This window comes from Pogona vitticeps, chromosome 3 (assembly GCF_051106095.1).
Source record: "Pogona vitticeps strain Pit_001003342236 chromosome 3, PviZW2.1, whole genome shotgun sequence".
Taxonomy (NCBI): Eukaryota; Metazoa; Chordata; class Lepidosauria; order Squamata; family Agamidae; genus Pogona; species Pogona vitticeps.
The window spans coordinates 260,486,280-260,503,672 of record NC_135785.1 but is presented as its reverse complement, the minus strand read 5'-3'; the positions used below and the strand labels follow the sequence as shown (position 1 = coordinate 260,503,672).

The following is a 17,393-nucleotide window of genomic DNA, read 5'->3' as shown; positions in this document are numbered from 1 at the left end:
GTGTGACTTCTTATAGGGAATGGTTGGTGGCAGCTTAGTTAAACTGTGGCATATCCCAGTAGGTCTGGGTTTGTCACATTGATTGGTGTCCAGCGTGTGGGATACGACTGGTCCAGTTGTCCAGTGGTAAAGCAAAGCCTTGGCAAGTGTGCCCAGAGCAAGGGGGGTCTAGTCAGGGACAATCTGAGAGCACGTAGGTAATCTTCTAGGTGTACCTCACGGGGAGGTGCGCTAGTAGAAGAACGTGTAACCTCAGATTGGGGACTAGATTAGGGAGCTCTGAGGCAACCTGTTTTGGCGGGAACAAAGCTGAGGCAAAACTGTGTAGTAGCAGTGATCTAGCCTGCCTGCTGAGAGGCCTAGCAGAGGGGGGTAGACTCTGGCTCGCAACTGTTGCAAGTTAGTGCTGAAGAACAGCAGCAATCTATAGAAAGCTGGTTCTGAGGCAAAAGAAAAAAAAAGTGGTTGCTTTATTTTGAGGCTTGACTTTTGAAAGCAGCCTGTTCTGGGGGGGGGGGGGATTATGCCCTTGACTCGAAGCCAAATGGCAGAAATGGGTGAAGTGAAAGACCCCCAGGTTGACCAAGGTTCTGAGGATGAATTTGGCTCAGTGCAGGATGACAGCACGGGAGAACAGAACCCAGAACTCAGGAAAATGCTCATAGCCCAACAGCATGAACTGAGGATGAGGCAATTGGAAAAAGAAGAAAGATTAGAGAGAGAGAGAATGGAAATGGAGAGGGAATTGCAGAAAGAGAAAATGGCGTTTGAGTTAAGAAAATTGGAACTGATGAACCAGAACAATAATAACAATAGGGATTCTGAGGGAGGCCAATTGTCTAAAACTGACCTGAAGAAATTCCCTGTATACCACAAGGGAGATTGCCCTGAGGTGTTCTTTTCCCTAGTGGAAAGAGCGTTTGTGGACTTCTCAGTAAGGGAAACTGAGAAGATGACCATCATGCGATCTTTAATCAGTGGCAGCCTTGCAGAAGTCTATGCAGAGATGCCAGAGGAACTGATGAAAGATTTTGCAGAGTTTAAAAAACTGGTGTTTGCCAGACATGGGATAAATGCGGAACAGCTGAGGCAAAGATTCAGGTCAATCACCAAGAAACCAGAGCAGACTTTTACCCAAGTGGGGGCCCAATTGGTGAGGCTGCTAGAGAAATGGCTATCTCAGGAGGGGACAGAGACCTTTCAGCAGCTCAAAGACTTGATAGCGCTGGAACAGTTCTATTCAGTCCTGCATGGGGAACTGAAATTCCAGGTGAGGGAAAGGAAACCGAAATCTGTGGCAGAAGCAGCCGAGATCGCAGATTTTATTTACCAGATAAGAAAGCCCTTAGGTGAGGAGAAATCTGTAGGAAAACCCAAAGAAACCTACAGCAAGTACTCTCAGGGACCAGGGAAAAGCCAGCAAGGGGGAGGGGCCCATGGTGAAGGGAAGCCCTCAGACATGAAACCAAGACCTCAGATTTTGGAGGGAAAACCAAAACAAGATGAGAAAGACTCAAAATATAGCAAAAAATGTTATTTCTGTCAGGGAAAGGGCCATCTAATCTCAGAGTGTGAGAAATTAAAGCAGCTAAAAGGAATTGTGCCTCAGGATTCGAGTGGAACCAAGCCAAAAGCTGTGTTCTGTGTCCAGAAAGAGCAAAGCCCCTTGTCACTGAGGGAGCCTGTTGCCATGGCTACTCAATCTGGAACAGTTACATCTGCTGATCAGGCTGAGGAAAATGGTCCTCTTGTGGAGGTCAAGCGCTGCTTGCTCGTGAGAACAGATTCTCAGTTGTTTGAAACAGCAGGGGTGGACGTAGGAATACTTGACCATCAGTATCGGGGGTTGAGGGACACTTGTTCCCAGGTGACCCTGTGCCATCCAGATATTATTCCTAGGGAATATATAATCCCAAATGAGAGCATGAAGGTGGCAGGGATTGAGGGGCAGGTGATCTCACTGCCAGTAGCTGAGGTACCTGTGAACTTTCAAGGCTGGAGGGGAGTTTGGCAGCTAGCGATTTCATCGACTCTGCCAGCAGCCGTGCTCGTGGGAAATGACCTGGCTGAACATGTGAAACGGGTGCTAGTGATTACACGTTCACAAGCCACCACGGGGACAGTTCAGGGGGGTACTGATGAGCCAGAGACGGAAGCAGAGGGGAGTTCAGAAGCTGTGGTGGAAACCTTAACCACAGACAGCCGATTTGGCCAAGAGCAAAAGGCAGACGCCACTCTCCAAAAGTGTTTTAAACAGGTGACTGACGCCCAGCTAACACCTGAAACCCCAGTGAGATTTCTAGAGAAAAAGGGGATTTTGTATAGAGAGACCCTGAGGAATATCTCAAAAGGGGGAGATGGGATCCGAAGTCAGCTAGTGGTACCTGAAAAGTATCGCCCCATGATCTTACAAAGGGGGCACTCTGATATGTTTGCTGCGCACTTAGGGGTGAACAAAACACAGCAGAGAATCACACAGAATTTTTACTGGCCTGACATAGGGAAGCAGATCAGGGAGTTCTGTAAACAATGTGATGTGTGTCAAAGGCAGGGGAATAGCCGCGACAGGACCAAAGCAAAGTTGTGCCCTTTGCCTGTGATTGACACTCCGTTCAAATGCATAGGGGTGGATATTGTGGGACCTTTGCCCAAGGCCACAAAGAGGGGGAACAGGTTCATTCTCACCATTGTGGACCATGCCACGAGGTACCCTGAAGCCATTCCCTTGACTAACATTGAAACTAACACAGTGGCAGATGCCTTGGTGGGGTATATGTCCAGGATGGGATTTGCCTCAGAAATAATCACAGATTTGGGCGCATCGTTCACATCGAAGCTCATGAAACGCTTATGGCAAATCTGTGGAATTAAGCACAAGGAAACCACTGCCTATCACCCTGAAAGTAATGGGTTAACTGAGAAGTTCAATGGGACTCTAATGCGCATGATTAGGGCTTACTTGGCAGAGAATCCAAACAATTGGGACCAGAAGCTGCAATCCCTTTTGTTTGCTTATCGATCAGTGCCACAAGCCAGTACCGGGTTCAGTCCGTTTGAACTTTTATTTGGGAGAAGGGTGAAAGGGCCCCTTGATTTGAGCAAACAAAATTGGGAGCAGATCACCCAGGATGACCCACAAGATGTTGTGACATATATAGACTCTTTAAGGAATGACCTAAAGAGAAACCTAGAGCTAGCAGCAGAGACCCTGCAAGCCCAAAAGGTCAGAAAGAAAGCTTGGGATGACCAGAACGCCAGGGAGAGGCACTTTAACCCAGGGGAGGAAGTGCTTTGGCCTAGGCTCTGCAAAGAGAACAAACTGCAGCTGGGTTAGCCCAGAAATAAAATACTTGGGTCACATAGTAGGGGGAGGAGTGATAAAACCCCTAGAGGCCAAAATAGAAGCAGTTCGTGATTGGCCTAGACCTAGCACCAAGAAAAAAGTCAAATCATTTCTTGGGTTGGTGGGCTACTACAGAAAGTTCATCCCGAGGTTTAGCGAGATTGCGGCTCCGCTGACCGATCTGACGAGGAAGAAGGCTGATGACCGCATCCCGTGGACCAGCGACTGTGAGGAGGCGTTCCAGAGGTTGAAGCAGGCGCTCATCAACTATCCAGTGCTGCGTGCTCCAGACTTCGACCGGGAGTTCATCATCTACACCGATGCGTCTAACAGCGGGATAGGAACAGTTCTTTGCCAGGAGGATGAGAATGGTGACCAGCATCCAGTGTCCTACCTGAGTAGGAAACTCCAGAAAGGTGAGAGACATTTGGCAACCGTGGAAAAGGAGTGCCTGGCCATAGTCTACGCGATCCAGAAGGCCAAGCCTTACATCTGGGGAAGACATTTTATTCTGTGCACTGACCATTCACCACTGCAATGGTTAAAGACAATGAAAACCCACAATAGTAAACTTATGAGGTGGGCTTTAAATCTGCAAGACTATGACTTTGAAGTGAAGGTGGTCAGAGGGTCAGTGAACTGTGTTGCTGACGCCTTGTCAAGAAGACCTGAAGAATGAAGACGGCGAAAGAAACATGGACTATGTATATATTTTGATGACAAAAAGTCAAATGTGTCTGTTTATTAAACATGTTGGTTTGTATGAATAAAGGTAACTTGATGTATTGTTAATGGTAAATGTTTAAATGCCTAATAGAGTGTAAGTATAAGTAAGTATGGTATTGTATTGTATAACTGTTTTTGTATGTTTTGGGATTCAGGTTGTTTTTTGGTGAAAAGCACCTTAGCTTTCCCCCTACAAAACAACTTATAAAGAGGGGAGGTGTTACATACAGCACTGATGTTACCTGTCTGTCATGGGTTTGGAGGGAAAGTTCCATCCTATGGGGAGTGGAAGGCGGGACATCAGGAGGAGGGGCTGTACTGTATATATATGTGGAGCGTGTGTGGAGAAGTTAGGAGAAGCTGGGAGGAAAAGCTGAGAGAAGAAGCTTGAGTGGGAGTCTGTGTGTCAGACAGGGTACTACTGTGTGTCAGTCAGTACCAACCTGATAGGTTCAGGTGTCTGTATGGTTAGTCAGAACTGATAGGTTCAGGGTCTGTGCTTCAAGTTAAGTGTTCTGTGTGAACCAAACTGTCTGTATGTATGATTGAGACTAAGCCACGTTACTGTATCTTATTCACCTGATCATTTTATTTTCCCTGTGTGTTGTTTTAAATAAACCTTATTCCTTTATTTGTTAAAAATCCATCCCTGGTCTGTGTGACTTCTTATAGGGAATGGTTGGTGGCAGCTTAGTTAAACTGTGGCATATCCCAGTAGGTCTGGGGTTGTAACACCATCTTCTGAAGATGCCGGCCACAGAGACTGGTGAAACATTAGGAAGAAGACATTAGGTCCAACAGCCCGAAAAACCTACAATAACCACTCCCTCTTCGATTGCTCAATCTTTTGGGGAATCGGTAATTCTAGAACCGTCAACTGTTTTGAGAAGCCAATGTTAAAGATCCTAAATTGTCTTTATTAAGCCTCTTTTTGAGGGAAATTACTTCTCAGGTTCCTTATTGTTGCCCCATTGTCTGTAGTAGCCTAGATCTTAAATCATAAGCCCTGGGACATGAGCCAAGTCCTGACAAATCATGGTGGTTATAAGGAATCTTCAGGGTATGTAAACAATATACCTCTGTATACCAGACACTTGAGAAGAGAAGGCTCCCTGGGAAAGACCCTGATGTTGGGAATGTGTGAAGGCAAGAGGAGAAGGGGACGACAGAGGATGAGATGGATGGACAGTGTCATCATGAAGCTACCAACATGACTTTGACCCAACTCAGGGAGGCAGTGGAAGACAGGAGGGCCTGGCATGCTCTGGTCCGTGGGGTCACGAAGAGTCGGACACGACTTAACGACTAAACAACAACATGCCAGACACTGGACAGCTTGATTTAATGCTATTTATTCCCACTTTTCTCCCACAAATGGAATAGGACAATTCCTTTCACAGTCTGCTGACAACATGGAGACGTTCTGCTTTTCTACCTCCACCCTTTTCCCCATCTAGCAAATTTGATTCCCTTCATTGTCTGCAACACAATAAAATAAAAAAAAAGTGTGATAACATTTCGAAGTATAGGAATGGCTCCCACGGACATTTGTGAAACAAAACCTTTGTCATTTATCAGCATTTTCTTACCTGAAATGATAGGTAGAACGTATTCCATTGCCGTCTCCAGAAAAGCGTTATCAAGGTTAAACCGATAGCAGAGATGAATAGGAAAAAAAACATCGCCGTCTAAAAGGTCAAAAATTATCCAATTATTAATTCTGCCTGCCCAAAGATCCTGAGCAGGGGTTGGCCAACTCTAGGCTAAGGCTGGCTGGCAGTGCTGGTGGTCCCTAGCATCTCTTGGCACGTCTTTTAAATATTTGTATACTTATTGTTTTAGCTTTAATATTGTCTTTCATTGAAGTAAGCTGCCACTTTGTACCTATTGTTCTTAGTTTGAAATATTGTCTTTTAATGATGTAAGCCACCATGGGCCCTTTTTCTAGGAGAAAGGTGGGGTAAAAAATCAATCAATCAATCAATCAATCAATCAATCAATCAATCAATCAATCAATCAATCAATCAATCAATCAATCAATCAATCAATCAATCAATCAATCAATCAATCAATCGTTGGCTCAAAACGTTCCCTTATGCCATTTAGGGGGCATGGGAGAGGGGGCAATCTTACCATGTTTTAGAGACACCAACGCTTGTAGCCCAATTCTCATAGACTGCTAATTCTACCCCTGCCCCCAGTTTTCTGCACCCTAGTTAAGAGACAAAAACTGTTGTAGCCTGAATTTTTCCATTAAGGTCTAGTTGAGAATAGCAATGCTCTAATGATACTGAAAACCAGCCCTCCCCTTGGGGGGGGCATATGGCCTCCAGTGAGAATAGCTGCCCAACCTAGAGGGTCACTAGGGTCTTCTTCCAATAACTCTCTGACTGCCACGATTGACCATTTAACCAATTATTCTCTCTTTGTACAAAAATGAATTTTAGGCTTTTAAAAGATATAGGGGAGTGAGAACAGCCAGCAAATGGCCAGTGGTACCCCAAAGTTGGCTGTTTTCAGATTAAGGTTGTTGAGATGCAGCTGCAAAGGTGAAATTTGGGCGCTCGAATTTGCAAAGTTCTGTTATCTCTCTAAACTCTGCTCTCTCTCTGTATCTTTCATTGGTTTAATTTTCTCGGCTTCCAACTTGTGTTTCCTCCTTTCTTCCTCACTTTGTTATTATACTTACTGTGTTTCCCCAAAAATAAGATAGAGTCTGATTTTAATTTTTGCTCCAAAAAAACGCATTAGGGTTTATTTTCAGGGGATGTTTTATTTTACAATCACATCTTCTTCTGGTTGCTGCACAAGGGCGGAGGGCGGGGTTTCACTTAACTGGGGCTTATTTGGGGGGGTTAGGTCTTCTTTTCGGGGAAACAGGGTATTTCTCTATGTCTGCATATTCCTTTACCTCTTTCCTGATAATTTCCCTTCCATTCGCTTCTGACAAAACATTAACTGAGTTTTAAAAGGAAGGAAAGTAGATGAAATATTCTTACCTTGTGACACCAGTGTAGGTATAACTGCTGACTTTCCAGTAATAGACACAACGCTACGATCTATAAAGGTATGAACCAAGTAAACCATGACTTAACTTAGGCTGCAATTACAGGATTTGATCCACTTAAAATAGGTGAAATTGAAGTATTTTTTAAACTGACCACATGACACAAGGGCTGATTCGCATAGGTCCAGCCGTTTCTGCTCCCCGAATGGATTTTTTTTTCTGCTAGTGAGGGCCTTCTACATTTTCAAGCATGAATGATTCAAACAGGCTTTTTCCTACTTGTAATATGTTCTTGTAAATATGGAGGGTGTGTCTGTAGGTGGTGTTTCAGTAACGTGGGCAGTTGGGGCATGGGGCTGAAAGTGAGAATCGCTTTCAGCACTTAAGGAATTCAAAGGACAGGCAGTCTGTAATATCTATTTCATATATCAGTTTACTATTAGAAGGAGAGAGATTCTTTCGTTTGCTCCTCCACCTTGTGACCCAGATTTTTTTATATATTATTGGAAAATGATGGGTGCAAATGCAGCAAACCAACAGCTGGGACTTGAATCTGGGTCATTCTGCACACCAGGTTTGTGCTCTGACAATGGGCTGTGATGATCCATTCACACGCAGATGGTGTCCCTTATCCGAGTTACACAGCATTAGCTCCAAACCTTAATTGAAATTTGGGCTGCTGTCTGCCTAATCAAATGAGTAGGTTTCTCAATTAACAGTTGCACTTACCAGTAAAAGCAAAATGTAGGAGAAGAAGAAGCTGGCCAGAAACAGGAGGAACGTGGACCACTGAAACCAGAAGCCTAAATTTCCATAGGCAAACCTAAAAATATAGCACAAACCAGTCAAACCTAGGAAAATTAGGGGAGGGACAGATATAACAAACTCGTTTGCATTTCTTCAGTATTAGTGTGAAAGAGTATAGTCATATATCAATGCCACTAGCTTGGAGAACCCTTCTAGACACTGCACAGTGATATGGCAATGAAATGATAGACCAAGAATTTGGAATTTTCATTGCTAATCATTGCAGATAAAAAAAATTTCTTTATGAATGCTGCTTCCTATAGAATGAGCTCTGGATGTGATATGCTGCTACATCAGGGACATAGTTCATCTCAACGATGACTTATTTGCTGCATTATTATAAGGAAGGGATGCTATTCTTGCTGTGCAGAGACATTTAAAAGCCATGGCTTCACTTTTCTCAATGAGGAATCCTGGTTAAAATCCCAGGTTTCCCAGCACAAAAGGGGAGCAACACTGTCTTGAACTATTGATTTACTGCTACTTGAGCTGACAGACATAGCACTCTGAGCCTAAACAGTGCTATGAGTACTGTTGCATTTATGGCAATATTTTTTTAGGCATCCTTCAATCTTGAGAGACGATGGTCACATGCTCTGTATGGAGGACTTGGAACAGCGCCTAGTGTGGCTGAGAAGGCCAATTTGAGAGTGACCATCCCTTCCACACCGAATACAAATATAATCTGTCCCCTGTCCAGCTCCCTGATTTGGCTGCTTTCAGGACTGCCTCTTTGCCTCAGCCTGCTGGACAAGGGCCTCTTCAAATTGGGAGAGGCCACGATGCACCGCCTGCCTCCAGGCTGAACACTCAGAGGTCAAGGCTTCCCATCTGTTGAGGTCCATTCCTAAGGCCTTCAGATCCCGCTTGCAGATGTCCTTGTATCACAGCTGTGGTCTCCGTCTGGGGTGATTTCTCTGCACTCATTCTCCATACTGGATATCTTTTGGAAACTGACCGTCAGCCGTTCTCACGACATGCCCAAGCCAACGTAGACGTCGCTGTTTCAGTAATGTATGCATGCTAAAAATTCCAGCTCATTCTAGGACTACTCTATTTGGATCTTTGCCCTGCCAGGTGATACCAAAAATGCATTGGAGATAGCGCATATGGAAGGTGTTCAGCTTCCTCTCCTGCTGTGCACAAAGGTCCAGGACTCATTGCAGGACAGGAGTGTGCTCAGGAAAGAGGCTCTATAGACCGGGATCTTGGTATACGCCATCAGCTTCTTATTAAGCCCTACTCTCTTTGTGAGTCTAGAGAACATGATAGCTGCTTTGCCAATGCATTTATCCAGCCTGACATCTAGAGAGAGTGTGTCAGAGATTGTTGAGCCAAGGTACACAAAGTCATGAACAACCTCCAATTCTTGCGTGGAGATGGTAATAGAGGGAGGTGAGTCCACACCCTGGTCCTATCTTCATAAACACTTCTTTTCACATGGCACAGAAGCAGGATACTTACCCATCAAAGTTATGGTAGTCATTCTTTGCTTCCCCCCACATATACAGAAAGGTGAACCAGCTGGAGAATGTCAGAAGCAGCAGGACAAAATATATACACTCCCCCTACAAGCAAGAATGAGAGAAAATAACGGTAGTTTCATTCTTCTCTATAGACCTCCACATAACGCGAGATGTTGTAGAGCAAGTTCTTCCTGTGGATTCTGGGAAGGACCAAATGTGTCTTAACAGGCCTGTAATCAGTGATGTAGCGCACTCAGGTCTCACAGGGTCAAAGCTCCAAGACATTGTGAGTAGTGGGTCCCATGACACCACCCACTATTCAATCAGCATTATTTTTCCCCTCTCTGACCTTCGCCACAATCTTCAGAGTAGCTGGAGGAAATTCAGTGTGTTTTTTTCCTTGAAAACACCCAATCATTGCATGTGGATGCAATGAACACCCCAAATGTCATACCCAACTTCAAAGCGACCTTGTTTAAGACAATATAGGCCAATCCAACATGGGATTTTGCTGTCTGGTCACATCCTAAATTAAATAGGCGGGCATGGCTCAGTCCAGGAACCTTGGTCTCCTTCTAGGAGAAGCTGAGGGTCTCAAGGACCATATTGTCGTCTAATTTAATGGTCCGTAGCTTAGTTGGTGGCGCTGCGGGTTAAACCACAGAAGCCTCTGTGCTGCAAGATCAGAAGACCATCCATCGTAAGATCGAATCCACATGATGGAGTGAGCTCCCATCGCTAGTCCCAGTTCCTGCCAACCTAGCCATTCGAAAGCATATAAAAATGTGAGTCGATAAATAGAAACCACTTCAGTGGGAATGTCACAGTGTTCCGTGTCTAGTCGTGCTGGCCACGTGACCACGGAAACTATCTATGGACAAAACGCTGGCTCTGTGGCTTGGAGATGGGGATGAGCGCCATGCCCTAGAGTCGGACATGACTGAACTAAATGTCATGGGCAACCTTTACCTTTACCTAGCTTAGTTGGAACTGCTCAAAGAAGGGCACATTTTAAAACATGTAGTTCTAAAATATAGGTTTTTAAAACCCGGATTTTCTTTTTATATCATACTACATTGCACATTGTAAAGGCCTATGACCATAAACAATAAAAAAATTTGACTGACCGACCTTCTTTATTTTTTCTAATTTGCTCATTGGTTCTAATATGTATATCGTATTTCAAATCTGAGACATTTCCCTCAACAGCACTTGATGGCTGCTTTTCCATGCGCACAACTCTTCGCTATTTACTTTCTAAACACTACCATCAATAACTGCATGCCATCAAGTCAATTCTGACTATTCCGCGTTTTCCAGGTAGAGAAAACTCGGAAGTGGTTTACCATCCTTGGCTTCTGAGGGTGCCCTGGGACAGTGCAGCTTGCCCAAGGCTACGCAGGCTGACGCACAGTGGGGAATTGAATTCGTGACTCTCTGGTTTCACACCCTGATGTCTGAATATCCAACCAGCTTCTAAAACACTAAAATGTAGTTTATTTCGTACACAACCCAGCCCATGCTTTCCTCTTTCCCAAAATTAGATATCTTTCTTCGGTCCTCTAGCTAGGGGGAGAAAAGTAGGATATGAATTAATTACTTCTGTTTGGAACATTCTAAAGCAGTGGTTTCCAAACTTTTCAAACTGTGCCCTCCCCCTTTTATAATAGCCAGGTAATCTGAGACACACACATCCTGGCAAGTTTGCATTTAAAAAAGACATTTTTAATGGGGCAGAGGCTTCTTTCTCCCCCAAAGTGCCTGCTTCTCCTACATACACAGTAACTTCAATATTCTGCTCTGAAAGGCCAAGGAAGATTTTTTTAAAAAACAAGGGCACCTTAAATATAAGGTGACCTGCAACCCAACAGAAAATACTTTGCGATCCCCTTGGGGGGGGTGTCACAACCCCCATGTTGGGAGACACCGTTCTGCCGACAGCCATGCTAAACGTTAATCTCGAGAAAATGACTGATCCTCGCCATGTTGCTTTATTGCTAATAGGTTTGCGTGGCAAAATGTATGACACTAATGCAATTTCTTTTTGGGATTCTTAAATAGCCAAGCACTCCAGTTCCTTTTGAAAGGACGGGAATTCACCTTCCCACAGCAACACTGGCCTGGCTTGACTGGACGCTGGTACCACTTCCAGTGACAGCTGTAGAACCCAGCCAGGCAGATGATGAAGCACAGATGACCATTCTCCTGGACTAAATGATCTGGGGGGACGCTTTTTGACTTCTCAACACCAGCCTTCTTGAGGATGGCGGTGCTGCTGTCCATTGGCCAAACTTTCTGTTGAGTCTTCGTCCTGAAAGGAGAAACCTGAATATTTGCTCAAAACCAATCAATCAATCACATTTAACTTTTAAAAAATTAAGATTCCAGCTCTTCTGTGCTTGGCTGTTTAGTTCCTTAGAAGGATATGACACCAGCATTATAACCATCCTGAAGTAACATCCCATTGAAATAAAATACTAACATTTTAAATCAACAATCAAATTACAGCTCTATTTTTAAAGGGGTGCATAACTGCTTGAGCCCCTCACAGATAAGGAAGCCAGAGGAGTAGAGGAGGGTTCAAACTGTTTGCTGAAGAAGCCATAACTTTGTGGTCTCGATAGGTTTTTATGTAGAAATGCATGCCCTGTCTGAAATGGTTTGGTTCGGTCTGAGACTGGTCTGTGTTTCTTTGTGCTTTTAATATGGTTCTTATTATGAGTTTTAATATAATACTGGTTAAATGCTTTTTAAATATTGTAATAATATATTCTTTGGCTATTCATTTGTTTCTTATAATAAGCTGCCTTAGCTCCTTTAGGAGAAAAGTGGCATATAAATTAAATAAATAAATAATTATAGTGGCGCCCCGCAAGACAATGTTAATTGGTTCAGCGAAAATCGCTGTCTTGTGAAAACATCGTCTTGCAAAATGCGGTTCCCCGTGGGGAAAGATCGTCGTTGTTTTGTGAAAATCGCCCATAGAGAAACTGTTTTGCGAAGCGCAGATCAGCTGTAAAAATCGCTGTCTTGCAAAAACGGTCCCCAAACACCTGTTTTGCGTGTCGCTGACTCAGCTGTCAAAATCGTCATGTTGCGAAAATCAGTCCCCAAAAAAACCCGTCTTGCAAAGCACGGTCCAAAACATTGTCCAGAGAAAATTGCCCATAGGAAACACCGTTTTGCGAAAGCGCTATAGCGATCGCAAAACCTCATTGTCTAGCGAATTAACCGTTTGCAAGGTAATCGTCTAGCGGGGCACCAATGTATGTAAAATATATTCTCGAAGGCTTTCACAACCAGGATCTGATGGTTGCTGTGGGTTTTTCGGGCTCTTTGGCCATGTTCTTAAGGTTATTGTTCCTGACAGTCAGTCTCTGTGGCCGGCATCTTCAGAGGACTGAAGTAGGAACTCCAGCAGGAACTCCAACAGAGCATGGACAGAGTTCTTACTCCAGTCCTCTGAAGATGCCGGCCACAGAGACTGGTAAAACGTCAGGAAGAACAACCTTCAGAGCACGGCCAAAGAGCCTGAAAAACCCACAACCAAATATGTAAAATGCTTTTGTATTCTGCCTTCTCTGCGCAAGAAAGACACAAGGCAGATCAAACTATGAATGAAAACAAATACAGTTAAAACGACAATGGCGGAAATCTAGTGGCAAGTCATTACTACAGTAGGCCCAATGAAGTGGGAGAACTTATGCAGGAGTTCATTTACAAAATCCCCATGATTTAATGGATCGACTTGAATTGTGACTTTCTACTGGATTAAACATTTTAACAGGGACTCTCAAGAGGACATAAATAGGATTGTGTTTCTACATGTTTCCTTCCAACATGAAGTTCTTGTTAGAGAAGGGGACAACCTGGTTTACTATTTAAGTCCATTGTTTTCTTCCAGCGACCAATTAGAAGGTAAAGCACACTATGTTGCAAGATACGGAGTTAAGAAAAAGCATGTGTTAGGACAGATTTATCAGTTGAGGGAGCACCATTTCTAAATACAGTCTTCGGGTATCCCCTAGTTTGACCTTTAGATCATGACAAGTTTGTACATTCACTCAGAAGACTTCAATTTGTCTTGTTTGTAGTGCTGAATTGGGATTGCCACACTTTTAAAGTCTATGCTTTGCTTTCAAAAAGCTTCCTTTCTGTTTTGTAGCAAGTAAATATAACATGCTGGTGGTCTCCGTTCTGGGGAATGCTTCCTATTGAATTTGGTTAGCACACATTCCTCTATGAAACAGATCACCCTCCATTAGTGTTTTAAAAAATGAAAGGGGGTAATCTTCTATTTTAAAAATACATGTTGAAAGATTCTTCTATTTTAAAAATACATGTTTAAAGATTCTTAACATTTGGACCACGTGATTTTGATATCTATACTGATAAAATACAAGTACCAACCCTATTACAGTACTTGCCTATGGGGTATGTGTTTAGATGTGACCGGCTGCATTTAAAACTTGCTCACTTTGTACTGATTCACAACAGGAGTGTGGAGGGAAATAATTTGCGTCTTGCCAGTGAATATACAGTACAGGAAGGGACATAAGAGGGAAGACTGCAAGATTAATATTGGGGCTGATTTTATAATGCACATTGACCCATCACACTACTGTTACTGCCTCGTATATGGAGAAAATGTATTTATATGGAGAATATTTCTTTCTTTCTTTCTTTCTTTCTTTCTTTCTTTCTTTCTTTCTTTCTTTCTTTCTTTGTTGAAGGAAGGAAGGAAGGAAGGAAGGAAGGAAGGAAGGAAGGAAGGAAGGAAGGAAGGAAGGAAGGAAGGAAGGAAGGAAGGAAGGAAGGAAAGATGTCGTGTGTGGCTTCACTAATTGGGTGGTATATAAATAAAATAAAATTAATAAGAAAAACAGTACCCTTATCCATTCCATTTTTGACTCAACAGCTTTTAGCATTAGTGAAATCTGCTCTGAGGACAAATGTCTGGAAAATAAAAGGTCTGTATAGCAAAAACATTTCCGGAGTGTGGGGCTTGTGTTCTTGGACTGCAGCACCCAGAAGACCCTGAAGAAATTTTGGGAGCTCTAGTACAAAAACCAGGAGGCTCTCCAAAACATGGCCCCTTGAAGACGACCAGGTCCGTTCCGGCGTGAAGGTTCGTGGACTACAAGAATCCACTTTTTGTGGATGGTAATTTGTGAAAGCTCTCGCCTCAGTACCAAAACACCAACCCGCGCCAGGCGCTACAACTCCCCTTTTCCATTGGCCATGCCTACCCAAACAGACGCTGTGGAACAGAGAGGCCCGCCATGACGAACTAAGCTTGTGAAACTCAACAGGCTCGAGGTGAACGATTGTGGTTCCTCGTGCGGCTCTTGCTCTTTTCACGAGTCCTTCCCTCTGAAGACTGGGTTCCTCTTTCATTCGGCTTCTTTTTACCTCGTATATACCAGGTGCTAGTCCTCAGCGAGGCCATGAAAGCTCCCTAGGAGCCACACTGAGCCAGTTTCTCTCCCCCCTCCCCTCTGGCCTACCTCACAAGATTGTTGTGAGGGTCAAGCAAGGAGGAGGGGGAGGGGGGCAATCATGCCACCTTAGACTTATGGGCGGAAAAGTGCAATTAAAACCTAGCGAACAAAACAAATACATAAATAAGAAGTCCTGTCTCAGAGGCAGATTAGCCGCTTCTTGTCAAAGCCTCGTTTCTTAGCAGCAGCAGCGGGTGGGCTGTTATGGGTTGGGGGGCTTCCCTCCATGCCTGGCTTCCCCCTTTTCCTCTGGGTCTTTTTTTAGGCCTCCAGCCCCATAGGCCTCAGGCTGTGGGTTTTGGCTCTTGAACTCCTTGGCCAGGGGTTCCTGCCAAGAGGAAGCCACTGGGTTTCGTGCCAAGACTAGGTCAGGCAGAGGGGGATATTCAACAGGTGCAGCTTTAGCTAGGAAACGAGAATGGAAGCCGCCCCCTGTGGGCCTTCCGCCTGCATTTCACAGCATGACAGGCAGAACCTCCAAGGATAGAGAGACCTCATTTCCATGGGGGGGGGGACACCCATCTCTATCTCTTTGCTGGGGGCAGGATCGGTCCAGCTTGGGCCCGGATCGGGGTCAAGCTGGGTCACAATTCCCCCGTGTGTCATGTGATCATCAGGAAATATATTGTACTGCGACCCCCTCCACAAGCCGTTCGGATCTATTTCCCTGCATGATCACACACTCATTGTCTCATAGGACAGTCCCTAAAATACTGTTTTATTGTGATTTTAATGGCTAAACCGCCCGGGAGCTTTCGTGAGGAGCGGCACATGCCCTTGGTATTAAAACACAACAGTATACACTCATAAATATTCTGTGTTTTACTGTGATCGACAGAAAATGTGGACTCTTTTGGGTCCTGTTATGTTAAGTCCAGAGATAAGGGTTAATCAGAGGAAGAAAACCTGGGTCCCTTCTCTGCACTCAGCCAGTCCTACCTCGAAGGAGACTCAATCCAAAATCTCAGTTCATGTTCTTGCCAAGACTTCCAGGCCACTGAACCCCACAGAGGAGCAGCATGTAACTGCCATGGAACTTTCTCTCGCCATCCTTCTTTCTGTAGAGCAAGCATGGATGTTTTCGAAACCTCCGGGTGACAGGTTTTCCCCGAGCTCTCACAATAATATCGGATTCAAAACAAGCGCCCCCCCTTTTTTTTTGCTTCTTCTTATCCATGACAGGTCCCAAGAGATCAGTGCCTTCCTCAAATACTCTCTCACCTCTGATCCTCAATTTTCCCTATCTGTTTTCCCCACTTTATACACCATATGGATGAATATAATTCCCTGTTTCACATAACATTTCATTTAAGCCAAAATAAAATTGGTGAGAGAGCAGACACAAACATTTTTTATTGGAATTCTAGGAGCGAATGGGTAGCATTTTATTTCTACAGAGACTTTATAGATTTTTATAGTATACAGTACCCTTTTTTTTAACAGGGAAAAATGCTTCAGCTAAAAGCTTGGGATAAAAGATGAGAAATTTTTCAAGCATCCATTGTCAAATATAATCCCAAACTTAAAAAAGGCTGTTTTTTATTTTTACTACATATCCCAGAACCCCCAGTAAACAAGGCCAGTTGCCACCTAGCTGGGGGATACTGGGAGTTGTAGTCCCCAAAAAAGACAGGAATTTTTCTAAGCTCTAAAGAAGCGAAGGCCAGTCTTCTCATGCCTCCTGCTTCATGGTGGCCAAACACACTATGGCTTCCATAAGAAAGGTGTGGAAAGAAATTAAGACTTCTGATACTATCTAGATAAAGGTAAAGGTTCCCCTTGACATTTAGTCCAGTCGTGTCTGACTCTAAGGCACAGTGCTCATCCCCGTCTCTAAGCCGTAGAGCCATCGTTTGTCCGTAGACAGTTTCCGTGGTCATGTGGCCAGCGCGACTAGACACGGAGCGCCGTGACCTTCCCACCGGGATGGTCCCTATTTATCGACTCGCATTTTTACATGCTTTCAAACGTCTAGGTTGGCAGGAGCTGGGGACTCACTCCGTTGCGTGGATTCGATCTCACAACGGCTGGTCTTCTGTCCTTGCAGCACAGAGGCTTCTGCGGTTTAACCCACAGCGCCACCATGTCCCGTTCTGATACTATCTACTCCCACCTCAAAGAAAGAGTCCTCCTTCAAGGACACTGTACATAACTCCTCGCTGTGTCTCCCAGTCCTGCCTCTAAGAATCCCATAAGTGTCTTTTTAGTCATTGGGAGAAATGAGATGCTGTACTAGATGGCCTTTTGATTTTTATTCTGATTTCCCCCCAAACGTGGTTCTTCTGTTCTAAAGTTCCAGCCTCCTAAGCTGGACATTTACTATCCTCAGGAGGAAGAGCTATAAAATCTTTCCCTTCAGACTTGAATTTTATACAACACCCTGCCTTCCTCTAATTTAGGGGTGATCTCTTATGTTTCAACATTTGACTTGCATTCTGGTTCCTAGGTCAATTTGTGTCTGATACAGCGTGCCATTGCCATGTGTACAAATTGCCCTGGATCTCTTGTGTATCATTTCACAGTGATGTCAAAAAAACATTCCC

At 44.2% G+C, this 17,393-nt stretch overlaps 1 protein-coding gene across 1 annotated transcript in view; it reads right to left on the bottom strand.

The window, feature by feature from the left end:
* LOC110088573 (glycerophosphoinositol inositolphosphodiesterase GDPD2) overlaps nt 1-11,646 on the bottom strand; it is a 32,835-nt gene extending 21,189 nt beyond the window's left edge. Inside the window, exons 1-5 of the mRNA XM_078390212.1 lie at nt 11,450-11,646; nt 9,348-9,451; nt 7,806-7,899; nt 7,069-7,128; nt 5,659-5,757 (exon numbers count right to left, since the gene is read on the bottom strand). Coding sequence (XP_078246338.1) covers nt 5,659-5,757; nt 7,069-7,128; nt 7,806-7,899; nt 9,348-9,451; nt 11,450-11,632 — 540 coding nt within the window. The 5' untranslated portion in view covers nt 11,633-11,646. The remainder of the gene's footprint in view (nt 1-5,658; nt 5,758-7,068; nt 7,129-7,805; nt 7,900-9,347; nt 9,452-11,449) is intronic.
* Nucleotides 11,647-17,393: the final 5,747 nt, after the last annotated feature.